Raw genomic sequence first — 23,587 nt, forward strand, 5'->3', positions numbered from 1 at the left:
CTCAACGTTACCAATTGACATAGTTTTAATTAATTAATAAAATTTTTATCAAAATCAGAACAAAATGACACTTGCGGCCATTACAGTCATAAAATAGTACAAAGTGAAAACTAAAGAAAAGTAGCTACTGACAGTTAGTGATCAGTTTTGTTTGACATCCTCTACTTTCTCTGTTCTTGTTAATTACTTCTTGTAGTGATCTAATCCTCTTCTCAACATCTTCAGTGTAACCAAAGGGTAGCCATAGCACTTCTAATGTGTCGTTATTGTTGAGCGCTTGTAGTAGATGTTGAGCAGCTTCTCCACTGATCTTGTTGCCACTCATCCCCAGCAAGACTAGTGATGTGTTGTTCTTCATTGTAGTGGCAATGACATCACAAGCTTCATCAGTGATGAGATTGTTGTAAATGTGGAGCTCCTTCAGTTTGTTACCCTTTGATATTGCAGTGAATAGGGTAATGGCTGATGGTGATGATAAGCTGGTACCTATCATGTGCAGTGTCACTAGCCTAGAGGAGGGATGGGTCAACATGTTGTAGAGAGCAGGGTCCTCTCCGATGGTGTGGTTACTACTAATATCCAACACTTCCACTCTACAGTAGATGATGAGATCACTAATGGAGGAAGAGGAAGATCTGGTGAAGCCATTAGTCCCCAAGTAGAGTTCTTTAATATTGACGTCAGATGACATCAGATCACGGTGAAGGACACGACAGCCATGATCCTGGATATGGCATCTACTCAAGTTAAGCTTCTTCCACTCCTTGTGGGGTGAGCAGGTAAGGAAGAGTGTAACACACTCAACATCATAAACAGTTAGGCTAGTCTTCTCAAGATTGATTACTTTATCATCGAAAGTTTTTCCTTGTTGTATAGAAGTGTAAAAGGCTTCGTCGTTGGCCTCATAGAAGCAACGAAATAGTCGAAGACACTTCAGTTGGTCCTTCAAGTATGTTTCAGCGATGGTGATTGTGTCGTCCCCACCAGAGAGAAATTGTTTAAAAGCAGATCGCCGTCCCTTGGTAAGCGAGGTGTACATTGCAAACATGTTGGAATGAATATCGCTCCAGAACTTCGCTTCGAGCACTCGCAGCTCTTCGTCTGGTGGAAGCTGAGTGATATGGTAAGCGGACAAGAACTCCTGAATGGAATAATGAACAAAGTTAAATGTCATTGTTTTCCCAGCCAGCCCGAAGTGCTTAACAGCCTGCAGCAGTCCGAAGCCGTTTAGAGCTCCTTCGATAGCTTCGAAGCCTGGACAAGCTGCTCTCATCTCCTCCGAGGTAAAGATTAGCTTGTTGTTATTGAGACCCTCGAGCGATAGTTTTGATAACTGCTGTACTATTATATTACAGGGCTGGGGGAGTTTGGCTAGATCAGTGATGGTGTTATCAAGAGGTTGACCAGACTTGGCAAGATGTCGACAGATGGTAAGACAGATGAAGTAATTGTAGAGCTGTGTAGAATTGCTGGGAAGGGGAATTCTTTTTTTGTACAGGTAAATCAAGATTACCATGTTGAAGGGGATGAAACACAGGCCGTTGATAGTCAGATTACCTTCAAGATATTCGGTGAGCTCTTTGACTGCATGTGGCTGTTCCTTCAGAGACTGTTCAATGTATAGCTTTCGTTCGTCTTCAGCAAAGCCCAAGATGTCAACTCTGATGGTTGCATCTTCTCGGAGTCCCACTGAGGCATGTGGACGAGATGACACTACCAAACCACAATGAGGTAATACCTTGCGTTTCAGTATACTAGCAATTAAACTATCCTTCTGTAGGTGTTCTGGGAATTCGTCAAAGCCATCGAAAAGAAAAACAAGACCTTCACCTTTATTCTCAAAGAAGTAGTCACTAGATGCAATGGCAATACGTGGGGCTTTTTCGTCTCCTTCACAGACCAACTTAAAAAGATCAGCGACAAGTGACACCTGCTGCACAGCTGGACTACGCAACTGGAGGAAAAAAACTATTTTAAACTTTTGTAACAACTTTCCTATTGACCACTGGTATGCAATTTCTTGTAATAACAAAGATTTACCAATGCCAGGCAAACCCTCGACTAAAATAAGATGCGCATCATCACTCTCTTGTAGTGGAGCTAAGATATCAACTAGTTGTTTAGTTGTCTTACTGTTATCAAGTGCTTCTCTCAGTGATTGATGGCTGTCTTGCGGGTAATGCTTGGGATGAACACCACCTAATTGGACCGATTCAGCCAACTGAAGTGCAGCTGCTTGTTCGACAGTGTGTTCACCTTGATGGTGAATTAGTAAAACTGGTATAAAGTCCTTCGGTCGGTTTGGTGGCCAAGCGTCCTCGTCAACAGAAAACCTTGTTTGTATACTAAGTTGTCTCACTCTGTCGGACAATATGGTGACTCCTATCAACAACACATAAAATGGAGCACACAATAATGTGTCCACTCTACCTTGATCAGTGACCGTTGACTTGTCCATGTCAGGTTTGGAGGTCATTATAGTTAGTGAAGACAACACAATAGCTAGTTAATACAATTGTTTACCTACACATGTTGTACACACACAATTATAGCTAGTCACCTTTATCAGGAGCTTGATCACTGGACACTGCAGGTGACTCAATAACTTTAAACAACTTCTCCCAACTAGCAGAGGGGTCCATCTTAAGCCATTTGCTCCACATATCATTACAGCAGGGGACACTTCTATACACATTGTCTTGTTCTATGATGTCAAGTGTTCCAATGGGTAGACCCAGTTGCGTTCCTATCACTCTCCAATGAGCTGCATATCGGGGAGTTATTAGGCTATGGAGGTCCTTCAGTAGTGGAGTAGTGGTTGCTGTAGTATGCGGACACGGTATACTACACTGTAGTATCCTGATATTAGTATACTTACCATTCTTAGGTGTTTTGAACTGATTTAGTCCTTCTTGATCACTTCTATCCATGTGGTCCAGGGAAGAATGGTCTGCGATGTGATTACATAAGCTGACTAACAATAATTCCTTGAAATGTCAAAAGAAACTATTCTGCAGCCACGCCCTTTTGATCGCAAAACCTACTTAGTCTCGTCCTCGCAGACCCTTTCTCCGGGTGGCGCTTATCGATTAGAGATTATAAGCGCCGGAGGGGGCGCTTATAATCTCTAATCGATAAGCGCCGGATGGGGCGCTTAGAATCTCTAATCGATAAGCGCCACACCGGAAAATGATTCTGCGAGGACGGGACTATATCTAAGATTATTTGCAGTGATCGTTCGTCAGCTGATGGCTGGAGTAAATGCTGTAAGTGTACACAAAGTTTTCTGTTTTTAATGCGCACCAGTGGTGGATGGTCACTGTTTTTAAGGACCTATGCGTATTACCTGAGACGGCCACATGTTCATTACTCCCACAACTACCATTGTATTAAAATAAGCATGTGTCCCGGAGATTATTACTATCACATGAGGGTATCACATGATTAACACATATAAACAATGTGTTTGATGTACTGAATCTCTCTGACCACTGTTGTCAATTTGTGGTGGTGGTCTATACAGTGTAATGTGTAGTGTTTATTGATTTCTTACAACACATGTTTTAAATGGTTACCCTGTATCCAGTGTTGGGAGTAACGCGTATGTAACGCGTTACGTAATATTATTACTTTTGTGGTAACAAAGTAATATAACGAAATACGCTATGAAAACAAGTAATATAATGCAAGATACTTTACTTACAAACGTAACACGTTACCTAAGTAATATAATTACTGTAACGAGTCTAATATTATTACTGAAAGTAACGAAGTTACTAATCTCGTTAGTAATCCTCTGAGTAACGCCTAACCACAACGAAGTAACGAGGCCTACTGAATGGAGCTTATTCACTAGCTTCTTACTTATAACCAAGATTTGCACATTGTCCAACAACGCAATCATGTCACGTGATAAGGTGGTAGTTTCACACGTGACAGCTTAAGGCTGTGGACACAAAGTAATATAATATGTAATATTATTACAGTTACTTTATTTTATGGGTAATATGTAACTGTAACTAAATAGTTCTGTTGCAAGTAATATGTAACTAGTTACTTTTACAAAGTAACTTGCCCAACACTGCCTGTGACAGATTAACAATTGGCCAGTGAGCAGTGTTTCACCAAACCAAATCGTTTATCCATGTAATACAAAATTCGCTTAATTTTTCCTCACCAAAATCCTACCGCGGTAAATATGCCAAAGTTTTCTCCCATCAAACTTTCCAGCTATACATTACTATTCTGGTTACTGTGCTTGTTGAGGTTTACTAGTTGATGTGTTTGCTGATCACTATAACCTAACTACCAGCTATTCCAACTTTAGTTCTTACTACCTCATATCAGCCTGATCCAACTCTTGACATTTCAATACCAAGTAATCTGTTAGGAAGTGTTTGGATGATGCTGCCAACCAAATTGTCTTAACCCAGAAGAGGCTAGAGAACCAGCCTGGTATCAATAGGTGTTCAATAACTGGTTATGTCTAGTTACTATTGCTGTTGTTTCCTTGAGCTAGAACTTTACTCACATTGTTCCAGTCTACCCAGCTGTTAATGGTGACCTGGTGTCAACTGGAAAACAGTCCACCCAGTAATGGCAACCTAGTCTCTTACCCAGACCACTTTTTTCCCTTTTGTATTTGGGTGGGGGAATTTCTGGATACAAGACTAATGGGTACCTGGTGTTAACTGGAGAAGCCACTGCTCAACTGTCCATGTCTCATGGCAGGTGAAGGCCCAGGTGGGACTTCGGGTGCCCACACCTTCACCTGTGAGACATGGTACAGCCTCCTGTGGGTTACTAGTAATGCCCCACCACGCTGACTCATAGCACCTGAATGGCTCACAGGTGTCCCAGTTCTGGTTCAATGGGAAGGCATGACCATGCCAGATAGGTAGCTAATACTTTGCTTTGTGTGTGAACTCACAGGCATTGGCGCGGGCCTTCGCCAGGGCCGATATTTTCCTCAAATGCCATTAAAATAATTCTCCTTTTTTCTGAGCTCTTAGTCTAGTACCTATTTGGTACTAGAGGTACCTGATGAGCACTCACAGCGAAACATGCATGTCATAACAAAGTACCAACTGTGCAGTGGACAATTGACACTGTCAGCAAATTCTATTCACATTGATAACTCTTTCTCTTCCCTCTCTTCTCAACCCCTATACACTCACTACACACTCATGTAGAATATTGGACGTAGCTCCAAATGCTCCCTCTGTTCTGCTCCCTCTGTTCTGCTCCCTCTGTTCTGCTCCCTCTGTTCTCTTTCTCCCCACACACGCACACACTATACACACATGCACAATGTAGAATGACAGACACAGAGTGGGAAACCTCTTCCTATGAGGAATCATACTATGACGTCGTAATGGAAAGCCCGCCCCAGGGTATATTATCTATGAACAGCCTTAAGACCTTACGAGTCTTGCCAGAAAAGAACACAGAGTAAAATAAACAGAAAATGTATTGGGGAAACCATAAAAGTGTTCAGTAGGCAATGTACTGAAATTTTGCATCTGCATAGATGAGCAAGGGACTGTCATATCCAAAAGCTGATCAAGGGAGGTGTCCATTCAGGTCATTAGCTTGCCATGTTAAGGGTCATGGTATGTGAAGCCATAGATATGCATTATATTATAATTTTTTTTTGAGATCGTGCCTGTACTTTTAACACTGAAGTATTGGCTCCATTAGAAGTGTTTATATTTTTAAAGATTTTCTGATTGAACCTGAAATTTAAAAATGAAGATTTTGAATACACTTGTATGGTTTCCCAACCAGTTAGAAATGGGCTTATAACCAACTTTAAAAGTTCCAAAACATGCCCTAAGCCTAAGGTAATGATTTTGACATGGCATCATATTAATTATTATACCTTACTCAACTTCCACATGAAATTTAGTGCTTTTATCACAAAGTGAACGATTTCATCAAAATGCTTAGCTGTTCTACTACATATTATTGTAAGTATTAATAGAAAAGACATTTACATACAGTTGAAATGTTGACATGATGATCATGTGATATTCCTTATCATATTATTTGTGGCGAGCACTTCATGATAGTAATGTACTATTACAGTGGAACCTCAGTTATCCGAACCCCTTGGGACCAGAGGTGGTCCGTAAGTCTGAAAAGTCCGTATCTCTGAAACTGTGTATAAATAACATTAAAATAGCATAATCAATTTTTTTAAATATCTGTATTTTCAACTACCCTAATAGAACAGTCACTACTCTAATGGAACAGTCATTTCCGTAATTCGGTTAACCGAGAATCCGGATATGTGAGGTTCGGATAACTGAGGTTCCACTGTACTCTGTTATGTTGTATTCTCTTATAGATGATGTGATGGTGTGTGTGACCTCTAATAAATTGGTGAGCTGCTAGAGATCAACATGTCTTTTTATTTGTAACAGACACATCAACAACAGTTTTGATCAGTAATGTTTCGATAGTTGTCATCAAACATGAACCATGTACACTACATGTTACACTACTTGTAGCATTAACAACAACCACTGACAATTACTGTTTATTATAAGATGTACCCTACAGTTATAGGTATTGAAAAAGTCCCAGATACACTGCTGAACTTTGACTAGTTACAGACTGTCATTTTTTACCACTGCCTGTATACTGTATTTACTTGGTTAAACGTTGTGGCGTTTATCCTTACAGTACTAAAAATTGATGCAACAACTATTTGAATTTGACCGTCACTTGATGCTTTAACATGATGTTGAAGTCCTTATTTTCAAAGTCAATCATGACACCACTCAAGTGTGGCTATTATTTAAGGTGTGGAGTTAACCATGTAAATATGGTACTATGTACACATTGAGCTAAGCCCTGAGAAAACGGCTACAAAATAAAAGTGGATTTTTTCTCAACAAAAATAGCACTTCAACCAACCAATTAATTAGTGGTGACAGTAAACAGACATTTGTGATTTAGCTCCATTACAAGTTTGGTAAAATATCAGGAACCTGTTGTTGCTAGGAAAGAGAAATGCAAGACTAACATGATCACTGGGTTTCTTGCTCTGTTACCCCTACTAAACTGTTATAGTGTTCCTAACATTCCTGGTAGCAACAGCAGGCGCAAGACTGAAGAGGGACACTGTACTAGAAGGACTGAACTGCATTCTGTAATTAGGGTAAGCCAGCGATTGTATAGTATACATGTGATGGTTTCTCTTCATTTTTTTAGCTCACTGAAGACAACAGAACATTTGACAACAGCAACCAGCCTGCTCCTCTTAGTCATTTTAATTCCAGTAACAATGTGAGTTGTGTAGTGAGTAATTTTCAAGTGACATACTGAACGTTTGAGGGCATAGTTTTCACGGAGTTACTTGGGTGTCCATAAAACTTTCATCCTCAAAAAGATTATCAGCATTAGCTCAATACTTTTTAACAAGTGAAAAAGTTTGTTGATCTGTGAAAATTATGTACCTTAAAAATTGTATATATGTATTTGCTATTTTGCGGTATTTATGAGATCCACTAGAGACACTAGACCTGTGGGGTTTCATGAGGATTTGTCGATTTGGATTTGAAAACTTCTGAATGTGCACAGTATTAATAGCTCGTACACCCCTTAACTATGCTTTACAAACAATAAATACAAATTCCCCAATGGTATCCGTCTTAGAGGAGTTGCACTGCACAAGAGTATTTTGCATCAATGTTGAATAATTTTGTAGGGTTAACTAACTTAGCAGTGCGTTGTAGGTTTCCAACCAGTATCAACCATGCTCTTCACAACAGTGATGCTCTGCTGGCTCAATATATTTGAATGCACACCCTTGTTTCTGGGATGATCCTGCAAAGACCTTTAGGGGAATGCATGTTTATGCAATATGGGCACGCATGGTGACATTAGGTTGGGTAGTAAATTCTTATAGCCTAAAACAACAGAATGTTCAAAAGTCTGTTCACTGGGTTACTTGGAGAAGGTTAAGTGAACACTGTAACTACAGTGGCTTACTTGTTATAAAAGCGATGAGTTGCGTCTCTGCGTTGCAAAATTCCTGCCATGTCTTTAATTTTGATTGTCAGTTTACTCATGTGAGTCATATATGGCCTGATAGAACATTTTATGGAAAAAAGAACAGAACTTGTTGCAAGTTGATAGGAGTAACCACCACCAAGATATGGATCTTTTTTATAAAGGTATGTATATAAAAGGTGTGCGTGTTTCCTTGCCAAAACGTTTACATGGCTGGTTTTGGCCTCACTGTTTAGCGCTAGGAAAAACCCTTGGTATCATTTTACATTACAAGTAGAATGACGTAAATTGCAAGTTATAGGATATGGATGCTTTGAAAGTTACAGCCCTTTGTGCAAGCATGTACATTTGGGCCAGTTTTCTGGCCTGTGCGGGTTTAAGGTTTAAAAATATAGCTACACGAAAAGGAAGCCATTTAACTTCCATGCATGTATTTGTCATGGTATTGCTCTGTTATTAATTGTTGATTGGTTGAACAACATGAGTACATGCACCCATCAGTTATGATACTGACAAATTTTTGAATTGAAGCCCAGCCTAGTGTATCTCATGAAAACATGACATTATTATGTTCGTGCCATTTTGTTCTTATTAGGTTGGCTACCAGCTAGTGCTAACTTGTACAACAAATCTTGAAGCCATGTGGACACAACAGTTGTACAACATGTTCCATGGACATTATGAAATCTGATAGATTGTGTCTGTTATGTAAATGGCATGTACGTGCTGTCCGTCCCATCAATTTATAGTATTACAACTCGATCTCACAATTTTTGTATAAATTCACTTCTATTAGTTGTGTGTTGTATCACAGGTATGATTTTGTTGTACCACATTAACACATACTAAAGACCAGTACTTGATTTTACATTTCTACAGGTTGCTGCTGTTAGTAGTCCGAATAATCACAGAATTTAAGGATGAAACAACCACAAAATTTGGACCCATTAAAACTTGTAAGCGCATAGTATTAGCGGTCTAGGCATATGGTGTAGGATACACGAATTATGCCTAATATTTTTGATGAGGTAAAAGGATAGATAATTGTTAATAAATACTTCCAGTGATATACAATGTATAAGCCAACATCAATTACTCTTACCGAAACTCAGGTTTGGCAGCTGGGCCAGGTGTAGGTACTACTAGTTTCTGTAATCCTTGCTGATCGAAGCACAAACTCTGCATTTTGTGAGTAGCTGTCTGAATCATGCTTTACTAACTCAATCCACTCATAGTTTGAAGCTAGCTCATGTAAAGTATTTCAGTACTGATAGTGATAGCTATATATTGTCATTATTAATTTTCATTTTATTTCTCTGATTAAGTGAGTTCCCCTCACTTTTCTGTGAGGTGGCTGGGTATAGTGGAAGGGGTCCTTCTCACTCATTCTCCCCAAAGCTGAAGAGCTAAACTTTGTCATAGAGATAAAAATACATCCTTGTACACTTGTACTTCCCTGTCACTTGATCCACTGCTTTACAATGAAAGAAGAATATCTGTTGAGGTACCACCATACTTAATGTAGCAACTAATTCAAGACTGTCTGTGTAGCCAGTAGATACAGTCCATTGACCAGTTGTGAGGGTATACCCTGTTGTTAAAACTTCAATTTTAGTGCACGCAATAGTTCTATCCAAAACTAACAAAGCAATGACTACCTTTTATGATTTATTATAGCATAAAAATCTGGTTACATATAGGAAATCATGGGCTGGGTGGGCCAGTTCCACCTTCTCATGTGGTTCCCACAACTACAGGTTACTGGTATGTACATGTGCACACAACAAGGAGATCTTGGTTAGTTATTCTAATAAATGCCCTCATGCATCCCTCCATTCTTATACTAATCATTTCATGCTGTTTTGGAGCAGACAAAATGTGAGGTGGGATACTCTAACAGAACAGTCACCTTAATAGAATGATCAATTCTGAATTAGCAGCACTAGAACTGTATGGACTTCACAGTATAGCTATATATTGATATGAGTTTTGTTGTATTTTATTTGTGAGATGGAAAGACATGACCCAAACCATCACTAGGTACACAATAACAGAATACACAAAAATATAAATCTCTCATTACAGTTGACTCCAAATGGGTAGTACAGCAAAATTAATAAGGCAATGTCTTTGTGCAGATAACATTTTAATATTGTACAATTGTAATAAACATTGTACGTTGAGTTACTAATGTCATTCCGTCATTGATCAGATTCTTATGGAATGAAGGTAGTACTTCTCTGGGTGGAAAGCACAGTTGTAATGCTAACACTGATCTGTATCAGAAACATGTACAAAATAAATCAGTAGCTATACACGAAATACAGTATCAGTAACACTAATCCATGTCATAAAGCAGTGGCAAGATTAATTTTTGCTACTTTTCAAAATTATGTTAATAACTGATAGCTAATCACCGGGGCTGAATGGCTACATACATAATTGAAAACACCACAGCTAGTGTGTCACCCTTCTAATTGAGGCAGATGGCATGAAGCTATCCCATGTATTAGAACAAAAGTGTGGAGTGCACTATCACTAGAACTCTTGTATCACCAAAATTCTTCGAATTCAACGGATTTGGGCACATCATGTACACATGAAACTTTTTGAGAGGTGCTTTGAATTCACTGCCACCATGTAGTTGGTCTTCTACCCACAACCACTTAAAACTAAACTGGTATAACTAGTTGTAACATTCAATATATTTTTAGCCAAGGTGGTAGGACTGGTGAAACTATCACATTGTGTAGCTTATTGTAGGAAATTTACTCTGCTTGACTTACAGGGTACTCGGCTTTATCAACTGCAAGTCTATTTGTTAATCAATTATACATGTGATGTTACTCCACAATTGACACCTCAGCTGGCACTATAGTAACAGAATTTTCACATCTGAGTTAAGTAGTAAGTCTGTCTGTTAGGTTAGGTAGTCTAGCACAAAGTCGCTGTCAAACTTTCAGTGCTAGCCTTTAAATATCCATCTGACCAATGATTATATCATTGGTCAGCTAGACTAGAGCAGTCTAAAGAAAATTGCATTTTGTATCATTTTAGCTAGCTAATTAAACTATCTAATTAGTAATAAAAATCCACCTCCTGCACTGCTATTTTGAGTACAGGAGGATGAGAAACTTAAGTTTACGTGGTCTATTTGCTCAAATTCTAAAATATCATTGTGTGGTTGTTAAATGACATCTTTCAGTGTTTGTATTAAGTTATGGGGTGCAGTGTGTTATGAAGTGAACCAAATAAGATAGGAGGATCTAGGATGGCCGGTGTACAAATTCTCAAAGATTATACGAATGGTCTTGCTTATGTGCGAGTATAGGTATAATCTATGGCGATATAAAAAAATTTTTTTTTTAAAGATAAGTCTTGTTAGAGATACTTGTGAGTGAAACAGTTAGAATATAACTCTGCATTCCATAGATTATATATACCCCTTCCTAGTCCACAGGACTTACAAGTTGCCGTCGTACACAATAGCTAGCTACACCATATCACTACTCACCTATTTAAACAATTTCGTTTTAAGGGTACGGATTCTTTCGCAGCCGCTTGCTGCAAAGTAGTACGCGAAAGAATCCGGACTAACAAGTTTATCCAGAAAGTTCGCTTCTGGTTCACTCGCTTTCTTTTCAGCAGCTCTGAACTACGAGTGCGATTAGCGATGTCTCTCACGAAGTGTGCAGAATGGACGGCACTACAGGCCCACCACGAGGAGATGAAGAAGGTGCACATGAGAGAGTTGTTCACAAAGGACGCGGAGAGATTTGACAAGTTCAGGTTAGCCTTCGGGTTAGCTTAGTGACTCGTGCAGTGACCCCGACTATGTAACCTTTGTAGTGTGGCTATTAGGTAGTGAGTGTGTGATTGCTGCACAGCTTGGAGGCTCAAATATGTTAATCGATTCGAGTCGATTTATTAAAATTTACCCCACAATATATAAGTTATGTTATAAGTTATGTTGTTTCTAATTTTGCTTCTCAACATCCTCACTGTGCATACAGCGCTTTTACACATGGATTTTCCAGCAAGTGGAATTATCTTTTCCGAACTGAACTGTACCCAATATTTCTGAACTGCTGATCCCTTTAGAGAAAGCTATCCATCATATTTACATACAGTACCAGCCTTGACTGGTCGTAGTCCACCTAATGATCAAGGACACTCTCTTCTGGCCTTTCCATTGCGTTTAGGAGGGTTAGGACAATCCTCTGTTGGTTAGTGATGTCCAATTCAAAATTTCAGTTGCTGTCACTAATCCTCTTGTCTCCCAACTGATTTCCCGTAACAGTTGCTACGCCCGTGAGGTTATGGACTCACAACACTCTGCAAAGGCTAAACTGTGCTCACTTAACCATCAGCAGTGGCTTGACCATCTACATAAATTTCAAGAATCTGCACCTTCAGCCTTAAGCTGCTCAATTGACATTGCCCGTGAGCCTGGTGCCTCCACTTGGTTGTCTGCTTTGCCTCTGAGAGACCATCAATTTCATCTACATAAGGGTGATTTTCGTGATTTTCGTGATTCCCTGTGCTTGCGATATGGCTGGATGCCAGCTCTACTACCGGTTTCCTCTGTGTGTGGTGTCTCCTTTACTGTTGAGCATGCCTTAAGTTGTCCTCGGGGAGGATTCTTATTTGTCCGTCATAATGAAATCTGTGATTCTATTGCTCATTTGCTAAAGGGGATTTGTCATGATGTTTGTGTTGAACCAGGCCTTCAGCCTTTGACTGGTGAGAACCTTTCTTATCGTAGTGCTGTTGTAGATGATGGTGTTCGCTTGGATATTGCTGCTCGTGGTTTTTGGAGTATTTCATACCAGCTACTTACTTTGATGTACATGTATTCAATCCCTATGCCCCATCTTATCAATCAATACCAGTGTCGACTTGTTGTCGACTTGTTATCGCCATAATGAACAACAGAAGAAAAGGGCTTATGACCAGTGGGTGTGTGATGTGGAGATGGGATGTTTCTCACCATTTGTCCTTCAGCTGCTGGTGGCTGTGGACCAACTGCTGATGTTGTCCTTAAGAGGTTGGCTTCTTGCATTGCCACCCGTCAGGGAAAGTGCTTTGCAATGCCATATTGATTTTTCTTTGATGCGCTCAGCTGTTTTGTGTTTGCGTGGTTCCTGCTCTTCGCCTGGACATCTCCCCGACCCCTCAATGATTGACCTGGCTGTATATTGATCATAGAAAATAAATATATATAAAAAAGTTATGTTGTAATAAGTCATGCATGTAAAAGCCTTGTCTGTGTGTGGTATTGAAATGTGGGTATGTAGTTGCTAAGTACTGCTACCATTTCATCACATAAAAGTTGGGATGGGTTCCTGCTCACATCGTAGAGATGTCACTTTGAGCTTCAGCAAATCAATTTCCCTAGCACCACCCTCCTTATCTGCGTTTACTGGTTGACTCCTCATTTTGTCAAAGATTCTTTTTCTTATAGGCACTGTTGCATGGTGGTGATCATTGAGACTATAATTGGTCTCTTTCGTACATGCTTTGAGACATGTTCTATTTGTCATTTTCAGCCACTTTGTTCAGCCATCAAAATATATGTACACTTCACCAAAACAAATATAAAACAGGTATAGTTGTTTTGCCAGTCCCTTTTAGAGAAGATCTCTGTTTTAATAAAACACTGCTCCAGAGAATAGAGCCTACACTCCAAACCACCAGCTAGTTTGTAACTAGTCCATTTATTGTATACATACAAAATTTCAAGGTACAGTATGTAATTTTTTGGATTTTCATTTGTAGATCACTTGTTTTTCACTCTTATAATCTTAATGATTAATTTTCAAGCATCCACAAAATTGTGTCCCTCGAAAATTCACAGCATTTTATGTTTAACTTTTAATTCAGACAGTAATTAATGTTTTCAAAGCCGGGCTATTTGTCAATTACGTACAATGTGAGTATATTAAAAATTTATGCTGTTTCCTATGAAAAGGATTTAACCTTGCAAGTAAAGAAACTTAGTGATTTTTTGCAATTTGTGCAGGAGCTGATAAATGCTACAAGGCACAATAGGCTCCTGGTATGTACAGGATATGTAATACAAAAGAAGGCTCCAATGGTAGTACAAAGAGTCTATGATAGATACCCCCCTTCCCCTCCATGTTGTTGATGACCTTTTGTACTGTAGTGTTATCAAGTTTGACAAGTTAGCAATACTAGTTGTCTACCTGTTGAATGTCCTGTTGCTTTGCTTGGAGCTGTCTACATTCAATTTGTGAATTGTGTTCGTTCTAGGTGAAATAGGAACGTTATTAGCTAACTGAAATTAAGCGATTTTCACACACATTTAGCTCTTTGTTTTGCTCCTTACAGTACATTATATAGTAATCAGGTTGGGTGATAGGTGACAATACTGTAACTGTAAGGTGGGCCAATCTTAGGACTAATTGCTCTAAAGGCATTATATGTGACCGAATTTTGGAAAACTGTCGATATACGCACAAGAGTACTTTTGTAATAAAACGCATTTAAAAACTATGGGTAAAAAATGCAAGCTTCAGAAAAAAAATTACACAAGTTTTTATCGCCTCGCTGGTGGGCGAATTAAGCCTCCAATGGATAAATCCTGGGCATCATCGTGTTCGCCTGTCCATAGGGAGTACAAAAATCTTTGTTTCATCCCCATACACGAGAAGTTTCCAAAGTTATAGACGTTTGTTTACGTTGCGGTGACGAAAGAATTTACCGACGATCGTTTTTCAGTGAATTTGCCTTCCTTCTCGAACAAAGAAGCATGCCTGGGGAAAAAAACTATACCTTGGTGGATTCACAAATTCATGGCGAACACAATGAGCCAAGATTCAGTTCCGTACGTTGTTGTATCAGTAAGTTATGTAAGCGCCTGTAGATTCTTTTCTCGATAGCTTCTGTACATATCAAATTATTCGCTTGTCCGGCTGTCTAGTGCTGTATTTCCAATGCTGCTTAACTTAGGAAGCTGAAACTTGGCTAGTCCATTCCTCTGTCCCTGTAGAAAACAAAGAACAGATAAAATGCATTTTGAAAATTGTGCGGATATCAACGGTTTTCTAAAATTAGGTCACATATATTAATAGGATTTATCATTACCTTAAAAATTCAAAGGCAGTAGTACACGTGTACATGTGCTTAGTGTAATTATACATGATAATGATGACACTGACAGGTCATGTCCTTATTCTTTAGGCTGAACCATTTTATTATACTTCCCATGAGTTTTCTTTATTATCCCATAACCCACGTATCTCATTACAGCATCACTCTACCCAGTGAGGATGGGGAAGTGTTGGTGGACTATTCTAAGAATGTCATCACCAGTGATACCATGAAGTTGTTGTTTAATTTGGTAGGTATTAATTGGAGTGGGTGATGCAGGAGGTTGGGTCATGTGTCATTCATCTCCTAATTTTAAAGAAATGTTTACCCAACACCTCACTGTCATTTTCCAAACTGTATGTCCACGTTGTATGTGTCAGAGCTAGCAGCCACCTCAACTCAATTGGCTTTCCTAGAAGCAAGCCATACATAATCTTATATACTTATCAATGATGGTGCAATGTTTGGTTGTGCAATCACTTATCATGACACCGACCTCCTCTGGCTTAGCATTGTATTTGATTAATACAGTGTACCAATTGACTATGGGATTACTGTTCTCTCTATTACAGGCTAAGGCTCGCAATGTGGAGGGGATGAGAGACCGAATGTTTTCTGGTGACAAGATCAACTTCACTGAGGTGGGTTAGTTGTATGCCTGGAACATGTGTACACTCCTTGTGTGTATAAATGCTCAACTGCTCTTGCTGTACTCATTTGGTACAGCCTCTATCTGTCATAGACTTCACTATAATATTATACAGTACACTGTTACACATACACACACACTACACACACACACACACACTACACACACACACACACACACACACACACACACACACACACACACACACACACACACACACACACACACACACACACACACACACACCTACACACACACACACACACACACACACACACACACACACACACACACACGCACACACACACTACACTCTGAGAAGCTTGTGTGTGTGTACCACAGATATGTATATGCACTTACTAATGCATGTGTCACACAGGACAGAGCTGTACTCCATATTGCTCTAAGGAACAGGTCTAATACTCCAATAATGGTGGATGGAAAAGATGTGAGTAGCATGGTTGTCATGGTGATGGTGTCTCATGATGTCATCATCAGGTGATGCCGGATGTCAATCATGTGTTGGATCACATGCAACAGTTTAGTGAGGTGAGTAATAATGCATACTGTATTGTGTATACATGTTTCTAAAGAGGAATTTACCCCAAAATTAATTTATTTTTGTGCAAATTATCACAAGTGTTTCATATAGCAAAACTATATAGTTACCCTGGTATATATACCTTATGGTGTACACTTGTACAGTCTCATTGTTGTCACTGTGTTTGGTTCATGATAACATGTGGTGTATTGTTTACTATTTAGAGTGTGCGAAGTGGAGCCTGGAAAGGTGAGGGTGTGTCTAGTGTGTACACATGTGTTATCAGTATACAGACACATGTGGTCAATCACACATTAGAGTTTACATTGCAGTGGAACCTCAGTTATTCAAACACCAGTTTTCTGAATTTTTTAGTTGATCAAAATGTTGATATAATGTTCTATTAGAGTAGCTGAAGAAGTTTTGTAATCACTGTCCCAGGGACCTCTAGAAAGCTGAAAGCTTGTGTTGTATTACAACCACCATGGAGTTACTGACTTTGAATTCCACTAAACATACTCTACACAACATTAAATCACATACTCTTGTTCCCCTACAGGTTTCTCCGGTAAACAAATCACTGATGTTGTCAATATTGGAATTGGTGGATCTGATCTGGTGAGTGTGGTAGTGTACTAGTGTGGTAGTGTACTAGTGTGGTAGTGTACTAGTGTGGTAGTGTACTAGTGTGGTAGTGTACTAGTGTGGTAGTGTACTAGTGTGGTAGTGTACTAGTGTGGTAGTGTACTAGTGTGGTAGTGTGATAGTGTACTAGTGTGGTAGTGTGATAGTGTACTAGTGTGGTAGTGTACTAGTGTGGTAGTGTACTAGTGTGGTAGTGTACTAGTGTGGTAGTGTACTAGTGTGGTAGTGTACTAGTGTGGTAGTGTGATAGTGTACTAGTGTGGTAGTGTGATAGTGTACTAGTGTGGTAGTGTACTAGTGTGGTAGTGTACTAGTGTGGTAGTGTACTAGTGTGGTAGTGTACTAGTGTGGTAGTGTACTAGTGTGGTAGTGTACTAGTGTGGTAGTGTACTAGTGTGGTAGTGTACTAGTGTGGTAGTGTACTAGTGTGGTAGTGTACTAGTGTGGTAGTGTGATAGTGTACTAGTGTGGTAGTGTACTAGTGTGGTAGTGTACTAGTGTGGTAGTGTACTAGTGTGGTAGTGTGGTAGTGTACTAGTGTGGTAGTGTGATAGTGTACTAGTGTGGTAGTGTACTAGTGTGGTAGTGTACTAGTGTGGTAGTGTACTAGTGTGGTAGTGTACTAGTGTGATAGTGTACTAGTGTGGTAGTGTACTAGTGTAGTAGTGTACTAGTGTGATAGTGTACTAGTGTGGTAGTGTACTAGTGTGGTAGTGTACTAGTGTAGTAGTGTACTAGTGTGGTAGTGTACTAGTGTGGTAGTGTACTAGTGTGGTAGTGTACTCATTCTACTAATAGGACCAAGGGTAGGGGGTCTCTGAGGTGGTTATCCCCTAAAGTTCACATCCTACAGCTGTATCATTCACATACATAAAATATGTCCTGAGCAAGCATGATGTGTGTGTGTGTGTGTGTCTAGTTATGGAAACCTACACTGTTGTTTGTGCAGCTTATTGCTATTGAAGATCTAGCTTACTACCAGGCAATATTACAAACAATGGAACTCGTGTTCACACTCCTTCCTGGCTGAGTTGAAATACTACGACATACCTACCTATCCCTCAATACCAGTGACTAAGAATACCATTGATTTTCTTCCTTTGTAGTTGCCAGTTCTTCCACTCACAGTAAGAACATGTCTTCCGCCATTTGCCAAAGTTTGAACAAGCAATATCACATGTATAATGATTACTAGTCTGATTGCTTTATTAGAGTGTTTTGTGATTGCTCCATTAGGGTATATCGATCTTTCTCATTCTATTACTTTCCTCCTTGCAATTTTCCTCTTAGATGATTTTCTTTTCAAGGTTCAGTCTGAGGGGGTCTCGAATCCCCAAAGATTCCCTTTCTGGTTCCACCCCTAAATGGGACCACCACTATCACGTAAACAGCTCCTGTTCATTTTATGAGGCGGCCATGGTGCATATCACACTTTAGAACTTGTTTTTTAAGATAGAATTACATTCTCCTTTTTATCATGGGTATTGGTACTCATATGAACTCTCACTACTTCAAAGTACCCTTGTTATTGTCAGTGGTCTCGTGGTGTTGTACACTCACTGTATAGTTTAATGGTATCACATTGCAATGTCACACTGTAGTTAACAACATTTGTGTTATATAATATAACCAATAGTGCTGTTTGTGTATGAAAATATGTATAATTTTTGAGATAGTTAAAGTCTCTTGTGTAATCTACGTATTAGAGTAGTTCAATCTTAATCCATAAATGTTATTGATTGATATCTGAGTGTCTACTCTATTTATCCCATGTCATTACCATATGTGATGGGGGGGTCTTATAGCCTTTCCAAATTTCCACATTTGACCAGTCATAACTCATCATGTGTTTAACCCATTGTCTTAAAATTACGTCCAGGATTAGTGCTATGTTAGGAGTGTAAGGTAACCAAATTTTAGGCTAGTACCATACACACAAGTCAAGTTATGAATTGCCAAGTACATACAATTACGAATGCTATAAGACCCCTTTTTCATAGACATATATATATATATATATATATATATACGGAATGTATTAGGGTCCACTGATGGTTACTGAGGCACTGAAGCCATACTGTACTGGCGGTCCGAGGGCTCATTTTGTCTCCAACATTGATGGAACTCATCTTGCAAAGACCATAGCACCCCTGACACCAGAGACCACAATGTTTATCATTGCCTCTAAGGTAATTGATCACATGATGTTATGTGTATGGTAAAGTATGATACTAGTACTGTTACCATACTATATTTATTTGTATACAAAGACCCTGTCACTATTGTGTAGTATGCTCTACATCCCCAAAATGTGTTTCTTTACATGCAAGCTGACCTTCTTAATGTATGTAGCCACTAGGCTAGTAGCAACCATCCAAAAATTGTGGTCAAATGTAAACAGGATGTCTTAGTCAATGTCCAAGGAATGAGTTACCAAAGTTTTAACCTATTGTGGTGAATAGTTTTGTAATTATGGTGCTGGACAGTGAGAAGAACAAAGATATTAATTTGTGCAGTGACTATATTGAAAATAAACTAGTGTTTGAATTTGTAGCTACGGATTATAACTTTTGTTTGCATTGTCTACAGAGTTGGGATTTGGCTTAAATGATTACCATTGGAAATACACCAAAATGTTGTTTAATCCATTTGCGAAGGCTTTTGTAATAAAGAAATGGTGACAATCTTGTTTACTTTTACTGCGTCATGATAAGCACATTATAGCATGCATACCCTTGGAGCTACAGAAATGAACCAAAGGTATTTGAACTATCATGAGCAAGAGAATACATAGAGATAATGGTTCGATTAAACCTTTTTCTTTATAGCACATGTAATAGTTCACTTAGTTTTTCATTTAATAAATATGCTTGTACGAACTACGCATGCTTGTTTGCTGAGACAGTCAACCAAGCTAGTCCATCTCGAGTACGTAGATGTCTCCATATTTGAGCTATTTGCTTTGTATCAAAGAACCCCTGACTATGAATACTGTTAGGATTCCTAGCTTGTTTTATAAGTTGGTATATGGTATATATACTTTGTGTATGATTCAAGTTGATTTGTTTACTTGTTTGTATACTCCTAGACATTCACAACATTGGAGACGATCACTAATGCCACCTCAGCAAAGGAGTGGTTGTTGAAAGCTGCTAATGGTGATGTGGGTAGTAGAGTAATTGTTTTATCATGCTCTTATACAGTGTGTCTATAGGTGAGTGCTGTAGCCAAACACTTTGTGGCACTATCAACCAATGAGGTATGTTGTGTAATGTGTGGTGGACCCTGTGTTAACTGGGGAAGTAGTCACCCAACTGGGTACCTGGGCCAACTGTCCATGTCTTACATTACAGGCAAGGTTCTATCAAGAGCCCACACCTTCACCTGTGAGACATGGTGGGTCACTTGTCCTGGATTTGATTCCTTGTACCTACGAGAGTTAGGCTTTGCATGTGTATTTTTATGTATATAATCACTACAATTTTGTTGTGTAGTTTTTACATACATATGCGTATGCTTTTACCATAGACTAAAGTGACAGAGTTTGGAATTGCCAAAGAAAACATGTTTGAATTTTGGGACGTGAGTGGAATGATTTTGTATGTATGTACGTGTGTCAGTGTTCTTATGCTCAAAAGACAACACCTATATTATACGTATATACAGGCACCACAATTAGCCTTGTGGTACTAATACGTTACTGATACTAATTGTATATGCTCTTTATAACAGTTCACAATACCACGTATAGGGACATGATGTAAAATCAAACAGTAGTTTATTAAAAATTAGTTCTGTTTGCTGCAGACATACTTCATATATGCATGCCATGTAGGAATACTAAGAATAAACACAACTCCATCACTGTGCTCTCGAGGGTCCACCATATTGTTATCATCCACTCTGACCACTTGAACATCCTTATCATCCTGTATTTCTTGTCTATGATGATGTTGCTCTCTGCTCCACTGCTGGCTGGAGTAATTGTAGTGGTTGGAACCTCATCTGTGTCTGAGGCTTGTACTGGATGTGTGTCTGTAGAATATTATAAATAGTTCTACAATTTACTAATGCATGTGTGTAGTGTTTGTGTTTGCGTGCGCATGTGTATGTCCCTATCTATCTGTCTGTCTGTCTGTCTGTATTAATGTAAGTAGCAATGGTGACCACAATGAGTACGTACAGTAGTTGGTTTACCTTCAATAATGTCAAGTTCCATCATCACTTCTTGACATGTTCCCAGTTGACATACAGAACAGTATAATATTGCTCCTCTACACTCATCTGTGACTGATGGTATTCTCAATGCTGCCTGTGTAGTATACACTGTTGTGGTAGTGATGAAGATTGAGTGTGGACAATGTTCTGTGTTCAGTGAAGTATTCACTATCGGCCTGGTATCACCACATGCATCACATGTCCCTATGTAAGGAACTGCTGGAGGAAACTTGATCTTTACTTCTGCCATCTCTGGTATTACTGTAATAGTAACACAATACCTTATAAGGAAGTCTATATTGAGCTCCATTACCTCGTACAATAAAATAATAGTATTGACGGTCAGTTGTGTTGCATCTTTGCCAATATCTATGGCTTCCTTCATCATTGTAGCCAATCAGGTGGTGAGGTCCATCATTGATGATGTCATATGTCAGTGTTGTCATGTTGTAGTGTTCCAACACTTGTTCCCCATTACAATGGTATAGAGGACATGGGAGGGACAGTGGTCTACCAACAACTCTCTGGAATACTTGAGCACTTTGAATATCTGGAGCACAACTTGTTGCTGCAAGCAAATCAATTATAATCTAACATTGCACTAAAATATAAGAATACTATTACCAAGAATTCAATGATAGCTGGTATGAGGTGTGCATGCATAGTTAGTACTTAATATGCTATTGGTGGCTGATGTAGTGCTGTAGTACATACAGGTAAGTAGAAAGGTTTTTAATGCACTGTACAACTGTACATTGTGAACTTATCTACTCTACATTATCGATTCTCACTTTCAGTGATGGTGGCTTGTAAAGTCAGTATGATAGTAATTAGAAGTATCATCTCTCCCAGTAGTTTAATAATAGTAGACAACTTAGTTCAGTACTCTGATATGGTGTTACAGTATAATCTCTTAGCTACAAACTACACTATAGCACAGTGCAGTGTTTATATAGGTCATAGTGACAGATATATTGGACATGTTGTAAGTTCCCTCCACAATGTAATCCTCTTAATAGTTCACTGATAACATCTGATGCTAACATGTTTATACAAGTATGGTATAGTGTTGTGGTTTATTCCCCTTCTCTTCACTACCACACCATACACAACTTCACTACTAACATTTTACACTAGTAGAACTGGAACTATCGAGACATGTGCAACAACAAACTAGACACGTTTTGTTAGAGAGATTAACCCATTGGATATGCACATTATCATTATCATTACAGTAGGTACCAGATCAACAGGCAAAAGGTGAACATGCCTTAGGAGCCACAAATATTTATTCTACCCTACACTGGAACCTGGTAATCAGGACACTTTAAAATGTGGACACGTTCTATAGGTTTGATTTATTCATTCACAGAAAGCAGATGTCACTGCTGGCTTAACTTGCCATTGTTAGCACACTGTTCTTATCTTTCATGAATTGCTATGGTTTCTCGATGGATTTTTTGCAATACATTATTCTGTTGGTGCGTGCTGTTAATCTGGTTTAAACCCATGACACAGCCCTGTTTTTTGGCTCATTCAACCGACTTATCATTGTTCAATTTGATAATTATTTGATAATTGTGGCCACACCACATCCTGCAGTGCTAAGCTAAAGGAAGATTACTATATTAGAGCACATGACCCACTGAATGACATCACTGTACCACAAATCCATTAGGTATTTTTTTATGGGAAGTCCCTTGATGACATTGGAGATCCTGCATACAACATATTTATACAAAGCTGAAAAATGATATGTGTGAAAGTTTGTTGGATAGCTATGAACTGCCACTTAAAGATGTAGGATTGCATACTTGTACAGTAGCTATTGGTATATTCTTAAGAACTACCTGTCCACAAAGAGATTTCCAAAATATTTCTGAATCTATTGTAGTACATATGGATCAGCTGTTCACTTTTCCTATTGTTTTACACTGTCTGGACACATTTCAGACATGTTTATCACAGATCTTAATACTCAACAGTAATCACTACTACAATAATTCCCAACAGTTTCACCTTGTAACACAGTCAGGCTAACATGGTTACTTATCTTTTGTAGTATCATCCCTCACTGGACATTGTTCTGACATTTGATAAAGAACTTGTCAACAATTCTAATACACATCTTGAGAAGTCTACATGTCCCCCACTACCTGATGTAGTAGTTCTCATAGTACCAGTAAATGCTGAGAATGTTCCAGGAACACACGTTGTTTAGTTTATAAGTGTGATATTGCATGGCTTCTTAATAGGGATTTTCCTAGCAGTAATAGTAATTATAGTACAGACAAGTTTTTAATGAAAAAATATTGTGTTGTTGGTCTGTGGCTAGCTTTGTTGCTTTGCTTCAGCTTTTCAACTGCTGAATTGTGGACTACGTGATATGACGCTGGTCATGT

General features: G+C 38.9%; 5 protein-coding genes across 13 annotated transcripts in view; 2 read left to right on the forward strand and 3 right to left on the reverse strand.

Annotated features, from left to right (window-relative positions):
- Positions 1–23,587, reverse strand: part of LOC136262666 (uncharacterized) — an 82,848-nt gene that overhangs the window by 54,253 nt on the left and 5,008 nt on the right. The window lies entirely within an intron of this gene.
- On the reverse strand, positions 39–3,033 carry LOC136262659 (NACHT, LRR and PYD domains-containing protein 3-like). 2 transcript variants are annotated; one of them, XM_066057021.1, is made up of 4 exons: positions 2,879–3,033; positions 2,561–2,821; positions 2,431–2,449; positions 39–2,382 (listed from the first exon to the last, which is right to left on the reverse strand). In XM_066057021.1, the coding sequence occupies exons 2-4, from the start codon at positions 2,693–2,695 to the stop codon at positions 125–127; spliced, it is 2,412 nt and encodes an 803-aa protein (XP_065913093.1). In that variant the 5' UTR covers positions 2,696–2,821; positions 2,879–3,033; the 3' UTR covers positions 39–124. The 2 variants fall into 2 exon arrangements, with proteins under 2 accessions (XP_065913093.1, XP_065913092.1); XM_066057020.1 differs by having other exon boundaries at positions 2,431–2,502.
- On the forward strand, positions 3,146–8,882 carry LOC136264158 (uncharacterized). 6 transcript variants are annotated; one of them, XR_010704987.1, is made up of 6 exons: positions 3,154–3,266; positions 6,231–6,297; positions 6,350–6,384; positions 7,099–7,165; positions 7,219–7,293; positions 8,615–8,882. XR_010704987.1 is itself a non-coding variant. In XM_066058863.1 (6 exons), exons 4-6 carry the CDS (start codon positions 7,031–7,033, stop codon positions 8,708–8,710), a joined length of 306 nt encoding a protein of 101 aa, XP_065914935.1. In that variant the 5' UTR covers positions 3,154–3,266; positions 6,231–6,297; positions 6,350–6,384; positions 7,009–7,030; the 3' UTR covers positions 8,711–8,882. The 6 variants fall into 6 exon arrangements, 4 of the variants coding, with proteins under 4 accessions (XP_065914934.1, XP_065914933.1, XP_065914935.1 ...); XM_066058863.1 differs by having other exon boundaries at positions 7,009–7,165; XR_010704986.1 differs by lacking the exon at positions 6,231–6,297 and having other exon boundaries at positions 3,146–3,266.
- Positions 11,582–23,587, forward strand: part of LOC136262662 (glucose-6-phosphate isomerase-like) — a 65,617-nt gene continuing 53,611 nt past the window's right edge. The window contains exons 1-11 of one of the 2 annotated variants that reach the window (XM_066057024.1): positions 11,582–11,808; positions 15,292–15,382; positions 15,705–15,773; positions 16,161–16,229; positions 16,280–16,330; positions 16,547–16,571; positions 16,882–16,940; positions 19,010–19,156; positions 20,056–20,130; positions 20,182–20,226; positions 20,496–20,549. In XM_066057024.1, the coding sequence (XP_065913096.1) occupies positions 11,693–11,808; positions 15,292–15,382; positions 15,705–15,773; positions 16,161–16,229; positions 16,280–16,330; positions 16,547–16,571; positions 16,882–16,940; positions 19,010–19,156; positions 20,056–20,130; positions 20,182–20,226; positions 20,496–20,549 (801 nt within the window). In that variant the 5' untranslated portion in view covers positions 11,582–11,692. Of the gene's footprint in view, positions 11,809–14,201; positions 14,207–15,288; positions 15,383–15,704; positions 15,774–16,160; positions 16,230–16,279; positions 16,331–16,546; positions 16,572–16,881; positions 16,941–19,009; positions 19,157–20,055; positions 20,131–20,181; positions 20,227–20,495; positions 20,550–23,587 lie in introns of those variants that run through there. The other variant, XM_066057025.1, reaches the window with a different exon arrangement.
- On the reverse strand, positions 20,674–23,391 carry LOC136262664 (uncharacterized). Of its 2 annotated transcripts, none has more exons than XM_066057029.1 (4): positions 23,036–23,391; positions 21,499–21,753; positions 21,165–21,446; positions 20,674–21,002 (listed from the first exon to the last, which is right to left on the reverse strand). In XM_066057029.1, the coding sequence occupies exons 1-4, from the start codon at positions 23,082–23,084 to the stop codon at positions 20,782–20,784; spliced, it is 807 nt and encodes a 268-aa protein (XP_065913101.1). In that variant the 5' UTR covers positions 23,085–23,391; the 3' UTR covers positions 20,674–20,781. The 2 variants fall into 2 exon arrangements, with proteins under 2 accessions (XP_065913101.1, XP_065913100.1); XM_066057028.1 differs by having other exon boundaries at positions 21,977–23,391.

Source organism: Dysidea avara, chromosome 8 (assembly GCF_963678975.1).
Source record: "Dysidea avara chromosome 8, odDysAvar1.4, whole genome shotgun sequence".
Taxonomy (NCBI): Eukaryota; Metazoa; Porifera; class Demospongiae; order Dictyoceratida; family Dysideidae; genus Dysidea; species Dysidea avara.